Source organism: Nanorana parkeri, unplaced genomic scaffold (genome assembly GCF_000935625.1).
Source record: "Nanorana parkeri isolate BGI_ZX_2015 unplaced genomic scaffold, ASM93562v1 scaffold1011, whole genome shotgun sequence".
Taxonomy (NCBI): Eukaryota; Metazoa; Chordata; class Amphibia; order Anura; family Dicroglossidae; genus Nanorana; species Nanorana parkeri.
The window spans coordinates 99,333-122,110 of NW_017307279.1; the positions used below are offsets into that span (position 1 = coordinate 99,333).

Consider the following 22,778-nt stretch of genomic DNA (forward strand, 5'->3'; position numbering starts at 1 on the left):
GTGTAATTTATTCTCTCTCTCTCACTCTCTCACTCTCTCACTCTCTCACTCTCTCTCTCACTCTCACTCTCTCTCTCTCACACTCTCTCTCACGCACTCTCTCTCTCACGCACTCTCTCTCTCTCGCTCTCTCTCTCTCTCTCTCGCGCTCTCTCTCTCTCACGCCCTCTCTCTCTCTCACGCACTCTCTCTCTCTCGCTCTCTCTCTCTCTCTCTCGCGCTCTCTCTCTCTCACGCCCTCTCTCTCTCTCACGCACTCTCTCTCTCTCGCTCTCTCTCTCTCTCTCTCGCGCTCTCTCTCTCTCACGCCCTCTCTCTCTCTCACGCACTCTCTCTCTCTCGCTCTCTCTCTCTCTCTCTCGCGCTCTCTCTCTCTCACGCCCTCTCTCTCTCTCACGCACTCTCTCTCTCTCGCTCTCTCTCTCTCTCTCTCGCGCTCTCTCTCTCTCACGCCCTCTCTCTCTCTCACGCACTCTCTCTCTCTCGCTCTCTCTCTCTCTCTCTCGCGCTCTCTCTCTCTCACGCCCTCTCTCTCTCTCACGCACTCTCTCTCTCTCGCTCTCTCTCTCTCTCTCTCGCGCTCTCTCTCTCTCACGCCCTCTCTCTCTCTCACGCACTCTCTCTCTCTCGCTCTCTCTCTCTCTCTCTCGCGCTCTCTCTCTCTCACGCCCTCTCTCTCTCTCACGCACTCTCTCTCTCTCGCTCTCTCTCTCTCTCTCTCGCGCTCTCTCTCTCTCACGCCCTCTCTCTCTCTCACGCACTCTCTCTCTCTCGCTCTCTCTCTCTCTCTCTCGCGCTCTCTCTCTCTCACGCCCTCTCTCTCTCTCACGCACTCTCTCTCTCTCGCTCTCTCTCTCTCTCTCTCGCGCTCTCTCTCTCTCACGCCCTCTCTCTCTCTCACGCACTCTCTCTCTCTCACATTCTCTCTCTCTCTCTCTAAATTGATTGACAAGTTCTTTCTGAGTATTCATCGGAATGCAGCCTATACTATAGTTGGTCTTCAAAATGGTTATCACCGCTTCAGGTGGTCAGTGATAAAGCCCAGATGAAGTCTTGCACCATTCTATCTCTTTTATAACACTTAGAAAGTTATATAATTTGATACTTTTTATTACTTTATAGGAAATGCTTATTTTTTTAAATCCCTGCAATATGCTGTTTTCCACTCTTACATTGCAGTGCTCTATACTGGCATAGCTGAGTAACAGCCACACCCCTATTTGCAAGGATCTTCACCCAGAGTTGTATTGCAGTGAAATGGAGGGGGCGTGTCAGGCCAGTTGTGCTACTGAATTCTGATCACTGAGTGCCCAGTGTATTTTCTTTAGAAATCTGCACTTTCGGGAATGTTGTGCCATTGTTCCTCAATACCCTCAGTGGCAACAAAAAACGTACCCCTCCAGTGCAAGTGTTAAGTCCTTGTTTTGTCTAGGGGGCTCAAATAAAGTTGTATTACTCACCTGATCTTCAGTCCCGCTGGCTCCCTCCAGATTGTTAGACCGATCCCTGCAGCCTCTTCTCCCCTGGGCTCCGGTGGTTCTAAGAACCGCTGACGTCATCACATCTTATGCAGGTCCACTGACCTGCAATAGACATAAGAACGCTGAAGAACATTCCATAGCCGGAGCGGAGGGCGACATAGGCGAGTGCCACAGGACCGAGGATCAGGTGAGTAAAATGGCTTCATTTGAGCCCCCTAGACAAAATGAGCACTTATCGGGGGTAGTCCCACTGCAAGGGTAAGTTTGTGATTTTCCCGGAATTTTTCTTTAAGGTATAAATGATTTGTCTCATTTTAACAAAGTGCACATGTTCTATCTTGACAATGAAAATATGTGTACGGTAGATAGAACCGGGACTGTATACTCGTGGCTGTGCTTAGTTCCTTATGGTATATTTGTCTGTGAAATGTTCTGGGATGGGAAATGTTGGGACTTTTAGTCACTTAACCTTTATAATTCTATGCAGTCACACTTCCCTTATAAATCTGACTGTATCTTCTGTATCTGTGCTATTTCTGCTACTTTATGGCATTGCAGCATGAAATAGTCTTTGTTATTGGCTTACTATGTATATGTTCCTTGGTAAGGGTTGTGCTACTGATAGAATGAAGATCACGGCATGTGTGAGCAGACCTGCCTATCGGTTCTATGTGTGACCGGTCATCCAGCAGCAGACATGAATTATGTATAAGTAGCTGACCCATATTCAGGCAAATCCGTCCTTCGCCTAGGCAGGTCACACAACAGCCAGCGGGCAGAGATTTGTGCCAGACTGCAGCCGCACTGGGTGCATAATCATTCATGTCTGGGAATCACTGGGATTGTGGAGCCCCATCAAAGCTGTGCATGTGTGTCTGTGTATCTGTGTATAGCACTATTAAAGGACCCGATCTGCATTCTTCCATCCCAGCAGTGTATGTGTGTTTGTGCATTTTATAAATTTCTGTCTCTGTTCCTGTTGGAGTGATTTTGCCTCACTTCCTGCATGCTTGATGGATGTTACATAGAACAAGATTCCAAATCTCTTTAAAGGGACCTGACAGAGGTTCTATACCCTTCCCTCCCCTGGCATGTGCTAAACTGTCTGGAGTTTGGCTTTCGAGGGACAGTCGGTTGGCTAAGATGGATTTTCCCTGTCATAATCTCACAACTGTAACTTCCTGGTAAGCACTATGTATGTATGCCTCCTGCATTTTACTCTGAAACTGCATTGTACACTGGTCACGCCAACATGTGATGACTGCACTCCTTGTGATATTCAGCGAGTGGTATATAAATGCATGCTTGCACCTATATATAGATATATATAGACATTGAGATATACACTATATTGCCAAAAGTATTGGGGCGCCGGCCTTTAGACGCACATGAACTTTAATGGCATCCCAGTCTTAAGCTGGCCATACACCTTACAACCATCGCACGACTTTGTGGTTGTAAGGTCATTAAAATCTCGTACGAATACAGTAGAAACGGTTGCATGCCTTTCAATACACCTGCCGATTATCGTACGATCTTCCAGAACTGCATTTGTGAGATCAGGTACTGATGTTGGAGGAGAGGCCGTGCTCGCAGTCTCCGCTCTAATTCATCCCGAAGGTGTTCTTTTGGGTTGAGGTCAGGACTCTGTGCAGGCCAGTCAAGTTCCTCCACCCCAAACTCGATCATCCATGTCTTTATGGACCTTGCTTTGTGCACTGGTGCATACACTTCGCAGTACCACGCTTGAATTCACTGAGCTCCCGAAAGCGACCCATTCTTTCACAAATGTTTGTAGAAGTGTCTGCATGCCTAGGTGCTTGATTTCGGTCAGAGGGAGATTTCCTCTGACCGGCAGTGCCACGAGAGAACATGAAGACAGCTTCCCAGCCAATCAGGAAGCCAGGACACTGGTTATGACTTGCCCGGCTTCCTGATTGCCCGGGAAGCTGGCTCCATGCTTCTGGAAGTACTGGTATCAGTACTCTTTATTGGGAAGTACCGAAATATAAATATCGGTATCTAGTACCATCAGAGACTTGACAATTGTTGTTCACGTTTGGTTTTAACTCTTGATTTTGGAATGAATGGAGCTTTCCAAATTATTTATGGAACTTCCTGTAAAATTTTCCATCTTGATCCTGGGATTTCTTTTTTCTCGACACTATGGACAAAATCGACCATTGATTTGAGCACATTAGCTATTAGAATATCTAACAAATGTTCTGAAAACAAATATTTTTTTAATGAAAATCTACTGGTCTATGGTCAGCTTTACACATCACTTAGCATGCTGCCCTTAACCTGAATACATAAATCTGATGCTAGCTGCACTTTGCATATGTAGACTTTCAGTTCCTATATTCGGATGATGTCTATTAACCTGCTTCCTGCCGTCATTTCCAAACCCGTGTTTATACCCAGGGCATGCAGTAATGGTATATTGAATGATAACATCCTCTAGTTTGCCTTGTATGTAAAGTAATGCAAAACTCTAATTGCCCCCCCCCCCCCCAGTCTACACTGAAATGATTAATCAATAGATTTCCTTACAAAGACCATTGTCCATGCTGACTCCAGTTAAGGGCCTTGTTGTAAGAGCCATAGCAGTGTACACCATGGAGCCCATTTCTACCAACTAAGAGTAGCAAATAGGCGAGGTTCCTCATAACATCCAATCTGGTGCTTTAGTTTTCCATGCTGCAGTGTAAAAAGAATACAATTTTTAATGCTGGATTCAGCTTGCTTACCAAGGACAATGCCATTGTTGCTGCAGTAAGAAATCCCTGACTTCTTACAAATGTATTCAAAAACAGGCTATGTATCACAACCATCGCTTCTTACCTAAACCTACCTAACCCTAGACGGTGGGTGGCTGTGCATGTGCGATACGGTAGACAAGCTTTCGTTTTTTATATTTGTGCAAATGGAGGAGGAGCACTGAAGGAGCACACCTGTCATGGTGGATACAGTAGCAATTGGCTGAGGAATTTTATCCTAGCGAATCCCCAAGCTGCTCTGCCAGGGAGCGTCAACTTGTGGAGGCACGCCTAAAAATGTATCAATGTTCCCAGATGTGACATATATCCGTGTGTTCGTACCCATCCATCCATATATCCGTGTGTTCGTACCCAGCCATCCATATATCCGTGTATTCCATATATCTGTGTGTTTGTACCAAGCCATCCTTGTATTCGCGTGTACGTACCCAGCCATCCATATATCCGTGTATTCCATATATCTGTGTGTTTGTACCAAGCCATCCTTGTATTCGCGTGTACGTACCCAGCCATCCATATATCCGTGTATTCCATATATCTGTGTGTTTGTACCAAGCCATCCTTGTATTCGCGTGTACGTACCCAGCCATCCATATATCCGTGTATTCCATATATCTGTGTGTTTGTACCAAGCCATCCTTGTATTCGCGTGTACGTACCCAGCCATCCATATATCCGTGTATTCCATATATCTGTGTGTTTGTACCAAGCCATCCTTGTATTCGCGTGTACGTACCCAGCCATCCATATATCCGTGTATTCCATATATCTGTGTGTTTGTACCAAGCCATCCTTGTATTCGCGTGTACGTACCCAGCCATCCATATATCCGTGTATTCCATATATCTGTGTGTTTGTACCAAGCCATCCTTGTATTCGCGTGTACGTACCCAGCCATCCATATATCCGTGTATTCCATATATCTGTGTGTTTGTACCAAGCCATCCTTGTATTCGCGTGTACGTACCCAGCCATCCATATATCCGTGTATTCCATATATCTGTGTGTTTGTACCAAGCCATCCTTGTATTCGCGTGTACGTACCCAGCCATCCATATATCCGTGTATTCCATATATCTGTGTGTTTGTACCAAGCCATCCTTGTATTCGCGTGTACGTACCCAGCCATCCATATATCCGTGTATTCCATATATCTGTGTGTTTGTACCAAGCCATCCTTGTATTCGCGTGTACGTACCCAGCCATCCATATATCCGTGTATTCCATATATCTGTGTGTTTGTACCAAGCCATCCTTGTATTCGCGTGTACGTACCCAGCCATCCATATATCCGTGTATTCCATATATCTGTGTGTTTGTACCAAGCCATCCTTGTATTCGCGTGTACGTACCCAGCCATCCATATATCCGTGTATTCCATATATCTGTGTGTTTGTACCAAGCCATCCTTGTATTCGCGTGTACGTACCCAGCCATCCATATATCCGTGTATTCCATATATCTGTGTGTTTGTACCAAGCCATCCTTGTATTCGCGTGTACGTACCCAGCCATCCATATATCCGTGTATTCCATATATCTGTGTGTTTGTACCAAGCCATCCTTGTATTCGCGTGTACGTACCCAGCCATCCATATATCCGTGTATTCCATATATCTGTGTGTTTGTACCAAGCCATCCTTGTATTCGCGTGTACGTACCCAGCCATCCATATATCCGTGTATTCCATATATCTGTGTGTTTGTACCAAGCCATCCTTGTATTCGCGTGTACGTACCCAGCCATCCATATATCCGTGTATTCCATATATCTGTGTGTTTGTACCAAGCCATCCTTGTATTCGCGTGTACGTACCCAGCCATCCATATATCCGTGTATTCCATATATCTGTGTGTTTGTACCAAGCCATCCTTGTATTCGCGTGTACGTACCCAGCCATCCATATATCCGTGTATTCCATATATCTGTGTGTTTGTACCAAGCCATCCTTGTATTCGCGTGTACGTACCCAGCCATCCATATATCCGTGTATTCCATATATCTGTGTGTTTGTACCAAGCCATCCTTGTATTCGCGTGTACGTACCCAGCCATCCATATATCCGTGTATTCCATATATCTGTGTGTTTGTACCAAGCCATCCTTGTATTCGCGTGTACGTACCCAGCCATCCATATATCCGTGTATTCCATATATCTGTGTGTTTGTACCAAGCCATCCTTGTATTCGCGTGTACGTACCCAGCCATCCATATATCCGTGTATTCCATATATCTGTGTGTTTGTACCAAGCCATCCTTGTATTCGCGTGTACGTACCCAGCCATCCATATATCCGTGTATTCCATATATCTGTGTGTTTGTACCAAGCCATCCTTGTATTCGCGTGTACGTACCCAGCCATCCATATATCCGTGTATTCCATATATCTGTGTGTTTGTACCAAGCCATCCTTGTATTCGCGTGTACGTACCCAGCCATCCATATATCCGTGTATTCCATATATCTGTGTGTTTGTACCAAGCCATCCTTGTATTCGCGTGTACGTACCCAGCCATCCATATATCCGTGTATTCCATATATCTGTGTGTTTGTACCAAGCCATCCTTGTATTCGCGTGTACGTACCCAGCCATCCATATATCCGTGTATTCCATATATCTGTGTGTTTGTACCAAGCCATCCTTGTATTCGCGTGTACGTACCCAGCCATCCATATATCCGTGTATTCCATATATCTGTGTGTTTGTACCAAGCCATCCTTGTATTCGCGTGTACGTACCCAGCCATCCATATATCCGTGTATTCCATATATCTGTGTGTTTGTACCAAGCCATCCTTGTATTCGCGTGTACGTACCCAGCCATCCATATATCCGTGTATTCCATATATCTGTGTGTTTGTACCAAGCCATCCTTGTATTCGCGTGTACGTACCCAGCCATCCATATATCTGTGTGTTCGTACCCAGCCAACTATATATCCGCGTGTTCGTACCCAGCCATCTATATATCCATGTGTTCGTACCCAGCCATCCATATATCTGTGTGTTCGTACCTCCATTCTTATATCCGTTTGATCATACCCAGCCATCCATTTATCTGTGTGTTCGTACCCTTCCATCCTTATATCTTTGTGTTCTTACCCATCGGATGGATGTGTGTTCTTACCCTTATATCTGTGTGTTCTTACCCATATATCTGTGTGTTTGTTCCCATCCATACATCCATGTGTTCTTACCCAGCCATCCATGTGTCAGTGTGTTCGTACCCATCCATCCATATATCCGTTTGTTCGTATCCTTCCATCCTTAAATCCATGTGTTCGTATCCTTCCATCCTTAAATCCATGTGTTCATGCCCAGCCATCCATATATATCCATGTGTTCATACCCAGCTAATCAAACACCTCCTAAACAGCAACGTACTCCAGGAATGAGCTGGAATGAGAAACATACTTTCTCTTATCCATGGGACATGTGCGGACAGGCTGAATTCATTTTTCCTGTAAAAGGGAAAACTAATGTATTTCTAGTGATTACATATTCTGAGTTCCGTCTGTTTTCTTGCTGTTCTATATTATCATAAGGTTAGCTTATATATGGATGTGTATATTGTCCCCCCTATTGTGTGCTAGTCAATCCATGTTAAACAGCATGGATGGAGGAATCTCTGGTGCCAGCTATTGTATTCAGATAGCCTCCTACACCCGCGACTGTCTAAATCTGATTGGATGTAGTCACTGTTCAGCTGACAATATTCCACTGGGCTCAGTCGATTTTTCTTGATTTTTATTTTGTTAAGCTGGGTGGTACTGACAGGAAATGAGATGAAATTCAGCAGCTATCAGACAAATTGGAGCTGTGTATATGACTAATTGTGCCTCAGTTCTGAGGAAGCTAATCACCATGCTGCAATGCTAAGCAGGTAGCCGAGTCGGCATAGTCTGTGAGCAAATATGGCTACACCTTTTGCAATCAATTGCAACGTATATGTGTAAGACACATGTTATATGGTTTTAAAGCATAAACACATTGATAAGTTTATTTACACGAAGGTAAAACATTCACACACGTTTATCAATTGTATTCCAGATAATCTTTACGCTAGCATTGGTTGAGCACTGCTGATATTGACTTATTATCGTCACATAAGTAATTCTTATTCAAGTATGTAAATTCTTAGTCTTGTATTTATACATGGCTTGCTTTTTTAGCTTTATAGACATTATTGGAGTCCAGGGTAAAAGGTCACTTGACTTACCTCACTCTGCACAGTCAGAATCTGGCAGCACCAACTGTGCACCCCCTGACACCAGGCAAAGGGTTAAACACATTAACAAAGTACCTAAAGATGCAAATATAGAATCCTTCATAGGAACGCTTACACAATTCTATGTCATTTTCAATATTCACATTTTTGCATAAGCCAAGAAAGACTGTCCATCTTCATCCGCAGCACTTCCTGAACCTACAACCGGGAAAGAACGCTGAACCCCGTAAGACGTTTGTGTTCCTGGAACATTGATGGCCTTGTACACTAAGCGCTCGGTGACGCAGAAAACACATGTAGCCCATCCCATTCCTATGTGGCAAGTTCACCTCTGTGTTCTGGAGCTTAGTGTATTTGAAAAGTAATGTGTGCATAAAAGTGTATCTAAAGCCATTTCTAGTTTGGATGGAATGGGAAAGGATTCATACCCCTGTCAGGTTTTACTGCCATCCGAAGTTCCATTTGAGATATTTCCCCTCCCTTCCTGTTCTGATCACACAGTTTTACCAGACAGGAAGTGAGGGAAACTCTCCAACAGCAACACAGACAGATTTATTCAGTAATATAGAGGATTACCTGTCAGCTTTTTATTGTTTCCTTGTTGCAGATTTTCCTAACTGGTGAAAAATGTGTCACAATCTAGCGTCCTCCCGTTACCTAAAGCTCAGTATACCGCGACCTGCAGCTCGCGGTATACTGAGACGCCCCAGCTGAAACGGATCCCGACAATTATGTCTGGATCCGCCCAGCTGCGTGAGTGACAGCTGGCTCTACCTATCTAGAGGCAGATCCAGCTGTACCCGCCCCCTCCCCCGTCCGTTCGCCAGTCAGCGCTGGAGGATCGGAGCTGGGAGGGGGGAATCCAGTCCCTCCCCTGTCACGGCTCTCTGCAGTGACGGGATCGAGAGGTGAGCAAACGCCGGTATGTGTTCGATCACTTCCCGATCTACTGAGCCGACCTGTGACAGTCTCTTTGTCGCAGGTCGGCTAGAACTATGAGGAGTGAAAATCGCTCATCTCATAGTTCTCCTTTTAACCACTTGCTGACCGGGGTGTTTATATCCCCTTCCTGTCCAGGCCATTTTTTAGTATTCAGAGCTGCAGTACTTTAACTGACATTTATTCCGTCATGTAACGCATGTACTGAAATACATTTTATACTATTTTTTGGGGACAGATGGAGCTTTATTTTGGTGGTATTTAATCGGCACTGCGGCTTCTATTGTTTACTATATTAAAAGGGAAAATTACCGATTTCCCCTATATTAAATTATAAAACACTTATAATTACCCAATTTTTACTATATAATGAAAAAAGTACCGAAAATGTCGAAAAAAAACCTGTTCTCCCTACGTTATGTTATAAACATCACTTCCTGCATTCCGACGAGGAGGAGGAGCTCAAACGGAGATCGTGTACTGATCCTAGCGGCGGGCACGAGCGGGGCGGGATGGGACATTTAAAAATGCCACCCGCATTCAGGAAGCCGGTGTCTGGCCGTTTAACCACTTGCCGTCCGCCCGTTGTAAAAAAACGGACGGACGGCACTGCAGCATTGGTGGGTTGCCATTTTAGTTCTGCTCGGGCAGAAAAGACCCGACCCATGCAAACACCTGGTACCAGGTGTTTCACATATAGACGATCGGCGGCTCCATAGACCGCCGATCGTCTATATTGTGCTTGTTTTTTCGGTAGCCACCCCAACGCCGTTTTTTGCAAAACCCCCCTGACCCCTCATCTTCAATACCGGGATCCGCTGCCCCATCTGCGGCCCGGGACCGGCTAAATCACTGATAACACTAAACTGATGAGCAGTAAAAGCTTTTAAAGCGTCGCCTATGGGCAATTTTGGGTATTATCAGTTTTTTTGAGGTTTCGTGCGCGCACACGCAATTTTAAGGCTTGACATGTTTGGTGTCTTTTTACCCGACGTGACCCCGTCTTTTATATTTTACCAAAAAATTGGGTAATAATAAATGTTTTATCATTTAATATAGGGGAAACTTTTTTTTTTTTTCTTTATTTCGGTAATTTTTCCTTAATATAGTAAAAAACAAAACCCGTAGTGGTGAATAAATACCACCAAAAGAAAGCTCTATCTGTCCCCAAAAAAGGGTATAAAATTAATTTCAGTACAGCGCTGCATGACGGAATAAATGTCAGTCAAAGTACCGCAATGCTTAATACTGAAAAATGGCCTGGATGGGAAGGGGGTTTAACACCGCGGATGTCAACTGGTTAATTACAACGGCCGCACAGCAGGCGGTTAAAATGGTCTTACAGGTGCGTTCCATGCGTTTTTGATGCGTTCCAGTGCATTCCAGACCAGACAAAATAGGACCAGCAGTATTTTTCTGGTCTTGTCTGCAACGGACTGCGCTGGTGGGAACAGAGGCCAGAAATCACATAGGGATACATTTTGGGTCCAGAAACAGTCTGGTATGGAGGTGTTGTGAATAGGCCCTTTTTAATTTTTTTTATTCTTATTTATTACAGGTATTTATATAGCGCTGACAATTTACGCAGCGCTTTTACATGGTCACATCACAACCCCCTCACTCTACAGAATCTCTGGGTTTTTCTCTGTAGGCTCCTGTCAGTTTTTCAATTCAGCGTGGCTCCGCCAACACAGCGTCAGATCCTTTGACTGGATTTGTAATTGGAGAGACTGCAGGTCTCATCTAGCACCGCTGCAGAGGGACTCAATGGAATATGAGTGCAATGATGTCACCATACTCCGAGTGCATTCATTCTTCCTCCCGTCCATGTTATTGAACCAAAATACAGACAGGGGGTGGGAGGAAGAGTCTACAGGAGTCTGAGCACTTCACCCACATCCACTGATCGCGGTTGCAATGCTTTTTTGTGGCTGCAAGAAAAATTAAAAAAAGCACTTTTTAATGTATTTATTTTTTCCTGAAATGTAGACTTTGCTTTTTAATAAAGGCCTGGAAAAGGAAAGTGTATTTTTTATGCAGTACAATGATTTCTGTGTGAACTGTATAATCACGTGATTCTATTTTTTCACGTGCAGCGGCGTTTGGAATTGTGATAATGACACTTCAGTCAGACTCCTCGCAGAATGGTGATAGAAAGTATTATCACCTATGGTAGGATTTTCTAGGGAATCCTGAGGCGGGGGGACCGCTGGGAGAATTCTGCTTGATAAGCTCATACACCAGCACAGGGTTTACATACTGAAATGCCTACCCCGGTGTAAACGAATCCTTGTATTTTTTCCACATGGCTAATTGGAAGGTCATCACATTTTTAGATTTTTCAGCTTCTTTGGAAATTTAGAATTTTTCTGAATGGAATAAGTTCGGAAAAAATATCCACCTTTTCAAAGTGGTTGCATTTACTCGCCAACAACGGATAATTAAAGTACCCAAAAACACGAGAGTATTGTTGAATTAGCAAGATTGAGCAGAGATGTTCATGTTTTTTTAAAATAAAATTGGCCATACACTTCTAGAATCGTGGAAAGCTCCTGAATTGAGCGAAATTTGAGCTGTGGGTGCCCTGTCAGCACCACCGGGCTCGACAAAAATCAAAGAACAAGGTGGAAGCCAATCACATGTTTCGGTGTTCTATCAGTGGGGGTGATGGCTGTCCAGATACAATAGCTGGGCAGTGGAGATTAGCCTGCATTATTTAGCATGGATGGAGGGATCTGTTGTGTGAATGGCCAGCTTAAAAATCAGACTATTCCAGGTACAGTTGGTTGGCCATTCCCAGGGGAAATGATCAGCCATGTTGGGTATTTTTGGCCAGTTGCCCTGTTTTTCCCCTGGGATGTCCTTTGGTTATTCCACTTCTATTGACATTAAGTTGAACAGATGGGCAATCTAAGTGTGCATGTTCATGTCAAAGTCAGTTGAAAAAACTTTAGATATCAGTGGATAATAGCAGCTGGTTTTTGGATATATGAAAGTCCGCCGCTCCAAGCTCGCTCCCGTGATGGACTACAATCTCATTTAATTTACTAATTTGTATTGAAATTGTAGTCATCACTACCATGGCACCACAAACACGGCCAAGCCAATTTGGTGTTTCCCGCACGATCAAGAGCATGTGATTGCACACGGACGCATGAAAAAATGTGGAATGCATGTCACAATTTGTGACATGTACCATTTGCGTGCATTTGGCATGCTTCCAAGGACCCAATGGGGAGAAATGTGGGAATGTGTGTCACTGCAAAGCCTAGGTGTGAATGGGGACTAATTGTTCATAATACAGCACAACACTCCTACTGCAGGCTCCTTGCTGCCTCTTATATTTAGACAATGTGATGTATGGTGTTGGTGTCAAGACTTACAATGACCAATCTGATTTTAACTGGTCTTCCAGTAGGAAGAGAAGACGTACATTTATTACTTTTCTACATGAACAGTGGTTGTCCTTTTGCTCATTGTCTCTCCAACCTTGATGGAGGAAGGCCTTGATTTTTGTTTTTTATTTATTATTTGGAGCTATCCTTTTTTATACTCTTATCTATACAAAGTTGCTGTTATTACCACTGTTCTAAGTGGTCCAGGCTCTACAATAAAATAGAGTGGCTGCTTAATGCCATCACCACCGGGCCAGTGCCATGTCCATTCTTCACCATTAATAGCAGACCCTTGTGTTGGACCCTGTTGTAGTGTATTAAGGAAAAGTAGAGCCACAGCCCTTGGCAGCTAATCAACTTCTCAAACATCCTCTTAAAATCTTAATTGAATTTCAAATCAATCCCCAAAGTCAGACTACACCGACCCAACCAACCACATCAATCAGGTGAAGGCTCCAAACACCTGCTGGTGTAAAAGAATCCTGAAATCCCAACGTAGAGCCGCACATCCGACAGCTCTTCAAAAAAATCTGATTTTATTGAAAGTTCATACCATCCAAGTACACAGTATCCCATAGCCGATCACGCGTTCACCAGATCGGTTTGATGATGATGATGATGATTAAGCCTATCTGGTGGAACGTGTGAGAGGCTATGGGATCGGTGTGGGTTGGTTTTACTGTGTACTTGGATGGTATGAAATCTGTTCACATGAATGCAGTTGGTTTTCAGCTAACAGGAATCCATCTACAACCTTTCCTCTAAATTGTATAAATTGCCCCCAACTATGGGTGGAAATGAGTGTAGATTTTCCCTGATAGATTTCATGAATTGTGTGGAACTTGATAGCTCCTAATCTAAATGATGATAACAAATTATATATTTTTTTTCTCTTGACACACAGCTGAAAAAATGTTGGCTAGGAAAGTCCCTGAACTCGGAACGTAATAAAATAATCGACTCTCTTGCTCTAGGCTGCCTGAAATATGCTCAAGAGTCAAGCAATCCAATCTCGGATTCAGCTCTTGGGGGAATTGAACAGAATGCTGCAGGACACTTTCCTTTTGCATGCATTGCAGATATCATACTGTCTGCTCCTTCACTCATTTGTCTAACGGAGAAAGAGGAAAAAAAAGATTTATTATGCATATAGATGACCGTGACTCGCCAGTGGCAAGAGTCCTCATTTCACAGAGCTGGCGGTACATCAGTAATTAGGTAACTGATGGATAGCTCCACATGCCAAACACAACAGCTTCTGCTTATTAATTCAGAATTTCCTACCTGTCTGTTAAATCGTCACTATAGGTTTTAGATCACAGACACAACTGCTTGAAAAGACGTATTTATTTTTTGAAATTTTTTTTCCAGTCCAAAAGCCCAAAACAGATTCCCCCATCCACTAAACAGAGTAGATGGAGGAACCTCCCACTGCGGCTATTATATTTTGACAGCCCTACCGGCTGTTAAAATACCTAAACAGTTCCTGCATCTTACTGGATTTGGTCCACAGCTTCAGCCTTGCTCCTTCAATTTTTCAATTGAAGGATGTCGGGCGGGAAGCGGAAGACAGGATCACCAACGGAGCACATTTTGGTTGGCTCTTGATGAACTGGCCAAAATTCGCTCAGTATGTAGCCAGCTTTACATGTGATGATCTTTATTGATGTTTACTGCAGCTTACATTTTATGTAAGTATAGCGCAAGCCGGCATGACGTGCTGCCTGACTTTCTGATTGGCTAGGAAGCCGGCTTCACTTATTGCTAGGAGCCTGGCTTCCGGACCAATCAGGATAGTGGATGGCACCTCCTGACCCGCCGCCCGGCTTACTGATTGGTCAGGAAGCCAGGCAGCCTCGGCAAGTGAAGCTGGTGTTCTTTCGATAGAACACCGGCTTCCCAGGCAATCGGGAAGGTCACGATCCACCTCCTGGCTTCTTGATAATTGGGGAACTCGGTATCGGTGAGTACGGGGAAAAAAATATCGGTACTCAATACCGAAAAAACTGTATCTGTGCATCCCTAGTGGACATGCTACCATTTGGTTGGAGACCGGATTACGTGCTGCCGAGGACCAGAAAAATGCTTCAGATAAACGAGACTGGGGGTATGTTACATCATACTAGTAGAGATCACTTCTATTAGGGCTCAGTCACACTAGATGCAGTGCGTTCCAGCCCCGATTTTGGCCGGAACGCACTGCCTCGCATTGCGGCCAGCTCACTTTTTAGTGGGGTAGGAGGGGGCGTGGCGGGACATTCAAGTGAATGGCGCCGTAGCCACGCCCTCTGGCCGCAATGCAATCCGCCGCACGGGATCGCAAGGCACGTTGTGCCTGCGGTCCGGCCCTGTGCGATGCAATCAAAATAGTTCATGTAGCATTTTGATCGCACCGCACAGGTTCGGACCGCAGGCACAATGTGCCTTGCGATCCCGTGCGGCGGATTGCATTGCGGCCAGAGGGCGTGGCTACGGCGCCATTCACTTGAATGGCCCACCACGCCCCCTCTTACCCCACTAAAAAGTGAGCCGGCCGCAATGCGAGGCAGTGCGTTCTGACCAAAATCGGGCCAGAACGCACTGCATCTAGTGTGACTGAGCCCTTACCCCTGTACAAATCAATGTTTCCTTTCTCACTAGAGACTGGGATCCAAGGGGCTTCACAATAAATAGCTTCTTACCATACACCTACAGCTTTTTCCAATGCTTGCAGCAAGTGGCTGATTGGAATTCAGCGAGTGTTTTGAGAGGCGTCCTGAATACTTGAAAAACACTCCGAAAGCATGCAGATAGGTTGTTACATCACAGCCAAAGTCTAGCACATAAAGCTCAAATAAAAACCTTGAAAAGCAAGACAAGCCTAAACGTGTAAAAAAAAAATATAAGTGCACTTTTTTTTGTGCAACACATTGCAGCCCACGTTGTACATTCATATACATGCATTGGTTTGTGATGTCCGGGTATTATTATTATTATACAGGATTTATATAACGCCAACAGTTTGCGCAGTGCTTTACAATATAAGGAAGACATTACAATCACAATACAAATCAAGACAAGATGGTAAGGAGGGCCCTGCCCACGAGGGCTTACAATCTACATTGGTCAATACTGTATATGTTCATTGGAGTGCCATTTAGAGCGCGTAGATGTGAACACAAATGTTTTTTTAACCAGTAAAAGGTTATCTAGGTGCGGCCCAGAACCAAAATAAAGTGTTACAATCTTGTGCATTGTTACACCTGGATGGAAAATGTAAGCCCTGAGCAGTAGGTTGTGTCCGCTGTCTGCGTTCCAGAGCTCAATTTTCAACTCCGACTAGAAAGTCCCTGTCACATCTTTAAAACTATATAAATGCCACCAGCCAGGGTGAGGAGTCTCCGCTGTTAATGAATGTATGCTTAGCCCGTAACGGATTACGTGAAGTCGTCCTACAGCTGTGATCATGTCAGGAGAAGAGAGAGACTTTGAAATGTCTTTACATACGGGCAGACCTGCTGTATTAGGAGACATTTAAGCTGCTTTGTACTGAAGAAAACTGATTTGTAGGGACCCAGCACAGATGGCAGTTTACTCCTTGTCTGAAATGTGATTCTTTTTAATTTCCCCAGGGCTCCTGCTGTGAAATACGTCTCGGTAGGATCTTTTGGGTCTTTCCGATCTCATTTTCACTGATTTTCTTATCTAAAATCAAATGAAATCTGATTAGAAAGCTAAGTGGCAGCCATTCGATGTCCGAGGAGGACAGATATCCCCCGTCTCTCAATACTTGCTATGACGGCGATATTATTACTACCTGCGAGATAAGTCACAGCCCTGATAAAGTCCATAGGACATGTTCAACACGAGACTTTGTGATTCCACACACTGCGTCCTTCACGTTGACCTTCCCCTCTAGAGATTGTCATTTTTGTTCTGCAGACACTGCGTTTCTAATACAAATGACCTCAAAGTTCTTTTTTCAGTAGATTGTTATTGTGAAGGATCTCTGGTCTAATGGAAAAACAGAACATTGTTTCATAGAGATACTGTGGAGATTAAAAAGTAGAACCAGTTGAAACTTTCACCTCCATCCTGGGGGACAGCCAACGTGCAGTCCATGCCTGACGCACTGTATCTGTCCTGAGCCCTCAGCTAAATCATGCTGATTTACAACACAACTTCCACTCTCATTATTGAATACATTTTAATGTGCATAATGACGGGCTGGACAAATCCCAAAAGCCAGGTCGCCCTTGCTTCTTAAAATTTACAACCGGTGCCTAACATTTGAGGTTTTCTCTAGTTGCTGTCAATGGAGCTTAAATGCTCATTTAATTGGACCTGTTGAACTTTTGGGAAGTCCATCTTCAGCCACTTTTTTGGATTGAATGGGAAGACTTTAGAACCTCCGTAAAGTTTTTATTGTGGTCTCTGCAGGGTGATGTATCTTTTTACCTTCTATTCTGAAGACAGGGTATCACAAAAACAGGAGATGATGGGAAATGTCTCCAGTGAAGGGACTTAGTCATCAAAAAAACATTTATTTAGCTGATTGGGGAAAGGGTAGACCTCTGATTAGTTGTTATTGTGGTCTGTCTCCCTGACTTGCTAACCTCTGTTCCCTTAATTACTTGCCCCGGTGTCACCTGGACAGGAAGTAAAGGATTATCCCCAAGGGAACATAGAAAGCATGAAAATCTGATGGAGGATCTGACCTTTCCACAGTCTATCCAAAACTGATTTAAATTGCCTAATACATTCTATAGGGCGTTGATTCACAAGACCATCACATTACTATCGATTTTTTTATGAATGCCTATTATGATATCGGGCTTCTGATTTTATAATTTTTTTAATTTAGTCTCTTAACGGTGTCTAATATGCTGGAAAAATAGACAATTTTTATCTGTGAGGGGGGAAAAAGGCTTTTTCTGCTTGTGCACAGCATTCGTCTCTTTATAAGAGTTGGGAAGAAGATCGCAATGAGTCCTGGTGGGGTACACGCAGTTGGTGTATGGGTAGTTCTCTCACTACTTGGTCTGCTCATATGTTGCCATCCTTAGGCTGGCCATACGCCCATCAATTTTTTTCGTTTAACCTGCGGGCTGAACGAAAAATAAATTGAAATGATCCGATTCTTCCATCAACACAAACAACGTGGCGATCGAGGATTCTCGTTGTTTACATTGTATTCTGACAGGTGCCGCTAGCCACTGTCAGGATACCCTACCAGTTTGGGCAGCTCATTGGCTGCCGGCTTTGAGGGCTCGAAAATTTTCCAGCAGGCTCCTTCGATCAGCTGATCGTGGAATGCCGGCTAAAAGGGAGCCGGCAGCCCCATTCACTGTGCGAATTTCAGCCGGTACATTAAAAACCGGCAGAAATTCAACCAGTACATGGGCACCTTAAGAATTGTAAAATGATTGCAAGTTAAATATTTTACACAGGTAGCCTATCACAGGACAGAAAGAACAGGTTCTAAACTTCAACTTTTCGAGGTTACCATTAGTTCATGGACAGTGAATTGTGACATTTCTGCAGAAAATAGAAAAATGTGGCCTGTAACCTGGCCCCAAGCTAGAACGTTGATTAAGAAGGAATGTACACGTCTCATGTCATTCAGCCTTTACAAGCAGGTATTCAAGATGTTAGGGACTGCTGTGTAAATGGTGTTATCTCTTTCCCGCAGGCATTTGGACAAGTCCATAGTAACCATAAGAAGGTGGCAGCAGATGGGGAGAGTCGAGAGGAAACGCTGATACAGGAATCCGCAACCAAGGAAGAATATTACATGAAGAAGGTCCTTGAACTGCAGACGGAGCTGAAACAATCCCGAAATGTTGTTGCCAACGCGCTATCTGAAAATGAGCGCCTCAATTCACTTGCTCAAGAGCAGAAGGAGGTAGGAACACAGAATTATTGGGAATGAAAGCAAGCTGGTATACAATGACTCAGATTCAAAAAATCTGTCTCATTTTGTATTGCCTGTTGTAGGGCAATCATAAAATCCATTAGGAATTGGAACAAAGCTTACAAAATAATAGCTAGCCAAGCTGGAAAGAAAAGTGGGGTCTTGTTCTTTGTTCACACAGCTTCCCTGTGTTGTGACTGCTTTATCTGAACAGGATTTCTCCATATCTGGCCTAGGCACTCCTTACATAAAGGGTCTTGTAGTGACTCTGCCACTCAGAGCTAAACTCCAGGCAGATATAAAATACACAAATCAAAGCAGCTTGGTATTCATTCAGTAAATTATTTTATTATACATTAAAGCGGCGTAAATACCTGCATTTGACTTGCAATTCCCTGTTCAGCAGAGCTTAGACTGGATAGGGAGAAGTGACGCATTCTAGCAAGCTGGGTAAACTGGATAAAGCCTTTGCCAAGGTTTGGACCTCTTACCCAGGGGTCTAGAAAACAGAAGTGGCTTTTATGTTATGCAAGGAATAACATGATTGCTCCTGAAACAGTAATCATGTGTTTCATTGGACAAAAGGAGGCATTTGGCCAGCAAGAGCAATGAGAAAATAACACACAGACATTTACAAATAGGGTCAAAGCGTGCAAAATATTCACAGTGCTAACCTATTTGGCAGCATACTATCCAGAGTACATATCACCAATTAAATCTTTTTCAGCCCCATGTGAGTTTAAAGCCCAACTCCAGGGAAATTAAAAGTTTTCCCTTGCAGAGGGGCTCCTCTTACAAGGGTAAACTACTTTGATTTCTGCCTATGAGATGGGGAAAAAGTTGTTTTAGTTGCCTGAGCCCCACTCCCACTGGCTCCTTCTTGGCTGCTAGACCTGTCCCCTGAGCCTCTGCTCCCCCTCGCTCCGGTGGTCTAAGGACCGCTGACGCCATCAAGTAAAATTGCAGGCTCCATAGCCCTGCTGTGTGTGTCAGGACGAGGAGAGGGACAGTCCACAGGCGGGGCAGAGAGGGAGAAGAGTGGAGAGCTGACTTCTGGGTAAGAGGGAATCGGGTAAGTAAAACAGCTTTTTCCTTTCCCCTAGGCATAAACAAACAGGTAACCCTTGCACCCTGGGGGCAGCCCCACTGCAAGGGAAAATGTTTCATTTAATTTCAGTTAGGCTTTAACATCCTAATGTTCTTACCACAGTCCTATGGACACACATACTGTAGAAGCAACTTGATCAGAGACCAATTTATGCACCAATGTGTAGATCATAGAAAACAACTGGGGTATCTAAGGAGCCCAAACTGGAGGGAAAACCTAAAAAACCCATGCAGGAAGACTTACAAACCCTTGCTGGGATTAGATCCAGAACTCAAGTTGTTCAAGGCAAGAGCAGTCACCACATTACATAGCGATATTTGCATTTGTCAGCCGGCTGATTATCTCAGTGCTGTGCGTGTCTTTATTAAACAGGAGCAGTCTGGGTTCCTCTGACCACATGACTCTCTGCAAACACGGGCCACTTGAAGGCAGCAGGAAGGTGACATTACTTAATGAAGTGGAAATGCAAATAGTGCTTGACATGAATTCTTGCGCCACAAAATTAAATGCAAACTAGAATTGTTTACTGAAGGGAAATGTCAGCCAAATCCTTGGCAGCTCGCTCCTACCCATCTCTGAACATCTTAACTTGCTCTTTCAAGATGCTGGCTTCTAGCTAAGTGCATAGAAGACTGAGGCTCATTTATATATAACTACAGGAGATGAAAAGCATAGGAGTCATCCATAGCCTCATTTATAGATGACTAGAGGAGAGGAAAAGCCTAGGAGTCAGCCATAGCCTCATTTATAGATGACTAGAGGAGATGAAAAGCCTAGGAGTCAGCCATAGCCTCATTTATAGATAACTAGAGAAGAGTGAAAGCCTAGGTGGGATTTATAGCCTGGCCTTACCCGTGTGTGACCTCTCTGGGTCTATACCTGTGTGAGGAACACGTCCTAGATGTTCTTATCAATGGCTGCAGAATAGAGACCTCTGTAAATTTAAAGGGTGTTTCCACTTATTCGACCAGCTTTGAGGAACCCCCTTGATATGTTTGTGTTTGGGTTCTCATTCACACAGCATACCTTAAAATATTTCTTACCTTTTTGAGTTTTTTCTTTGGTGCAGGATTATTGGACTCTACAGGAAGCTTCTAGTGGTTAGAATAGATGTCTGTCTGTGAGCCGATAAGGGACAGACAGGTAGGATTTTTCAGTCCTGGAGTTTGCAGAAACACCATTTTATGTTTTTTTAAGTTATTCTATGCGAATGTATCAGGAAGTAGTTCGGAGGAGCCCAGATGAAGGGGACATGCCAATACAAATGGAACCTCCACACGAGTAAACCTGGGTAATGCACAGTCTCTCATGTGGTGGTGACCAGCACAGGAGCTGTCCGGAATGTCGTAGCCAAATCGATATCCAAAGTCGTAGTCCGTGAGAGTAGCAGGGGTCAGGGGCAGGCAGCAAAATTCATGGTCCGGAAGTAAGCTAGGTTCGGTACACAGGAAATACAATACAACTATACGCTAGGCACTACGAGGACAAGCTCTGTAATAACCAAGCACAGAATGATGTGTAAGGCTAGTATTTGTACCTGCTAACGTTCGGGTGCGGTCATCTCCAGAGGCGGGGTTCTTCCTTAAACGTTATGCGCTGTACCTTTTAAGACGACACACAGTGTGTGCGTGCGCACTACACGGCGTCTCCACGCGGCGGACATCACAGAGCGGCGGGGAATGGAGGAGACAGGTGCCGCTGGACTCGGGGCTGCGGATAACAGTGTGTCCGACTTCCGGCTGTCTGCAGGGACACCCTTCCGTGGCACAAAGGTAGGTATTGCAGAATGGGAACATGTAACAAATGTAAACTAGGTGTTATCCCAATTTGGCTAAAAAAGGGGAAATACACTTTAAAACGTGAGCAAAGTTCCTTATGTATTTGCAGCGGCAAAGTTATTTACGCTGGCTGATATTTCTGTGTTCTCATCCACCCTTATAACCCACAGCCTGCATTCAGCTTCTGGGTGGTCTCAACACCAAAAGGAAAAACACGTTTTCCAAAATGCATAATGTTACAAAGATCAAAGCTGATCTTCATAAAATAGGTAAATCTTTGCTACTACTTGCATACTGGAAGTATTCTTTTAAAGAACCAGTCCTTCCAATTTAATTTAATGCTGAGACATGCTCTAGACCAGTGGTTCTCAACCTGTGTAATCTCAGAACCCACATTTGTCTTTAGTCATTAAGTCGTGACCCAAGTCACACTGCAATGGAACGCATGGCATTAGGCATTAGGATACCACGAGGTCCGGTACGGGAATACGAACTGTGGGTGGGAGATGCTTTTGGGGAACCATTAAAATGTCAACACAAAACACCTTCCATACCAGAATGCAAGTTAGGTGTGATTTGCATGGTACAGTGCGTTAATGCACTGTACTAGTGTGAATGGCCCTCAAAAACACTCGCATCTGTACACAACCACAGACACAATCTCACACACTCAGACATTCTCACACACATACACACTCCCAAAAATGTTTTAATTTTTTTTTAAGGTCCACCCAGTCTCCCTACCTTACGAGAACTGGAGTGGATCTTCAGCCTGGGGGTCCACTGTGTGCTGCTATATTGTGACAGAGCTCCATCCATATGTGCAGTGCTTGTACAGCTCCTTTGCGTGCCCTATAGAGGTGCCGTGAGCCAGAACGTGATGTCACTCCGGTCCATGAGGGAGCTTTAAGCAATGCATGTATGGATGGAGCTCCCTCGTGGCCATAGCCCCATCCCATCACACCTCAAGCTGATATTCGGCTCCTGGCAGCATATTTTAAATGGCTGCTTGGCACGAGAACTGACAGTGCTGCACTAGGGGAGGCTGAGAAGCTTCTCGCCTGGAAAAGTGGAAGGCATGCCGTGACCCTCTGAACAGGGGGTCGCGACCCACTTTTGGGTCACTGCAGACCAGTTGCGAACCGAGGCTTTAAAGTGTATGAGGATTGATTTTTTTT

The 22,778-nt window shown here is 44.4% G+C and overlaps 1 protein-coding gene across 1 annotated transcript in view; it reads left to right on the plus strand.

The window, feature by feature from the left end:
* The window catches only part of BICD2 (BICD cargo adaptor 2), a 149,928-nt gene that overhangs the window by 94,106 nt on the left and 33,044 nt on the right, over positions 1-22,778 (plus strand). The window contains exon 4 of the mRNA XM_018567124.1: positions 18,493-18,705. Within this exon, the coding sequence (XP_018422626.1) occupies positions 18,493-18,705 (213 nt within the window). The remainder of the gene's footprint in view (positions 1-18,492; positions 18,706-22,778) is intronic.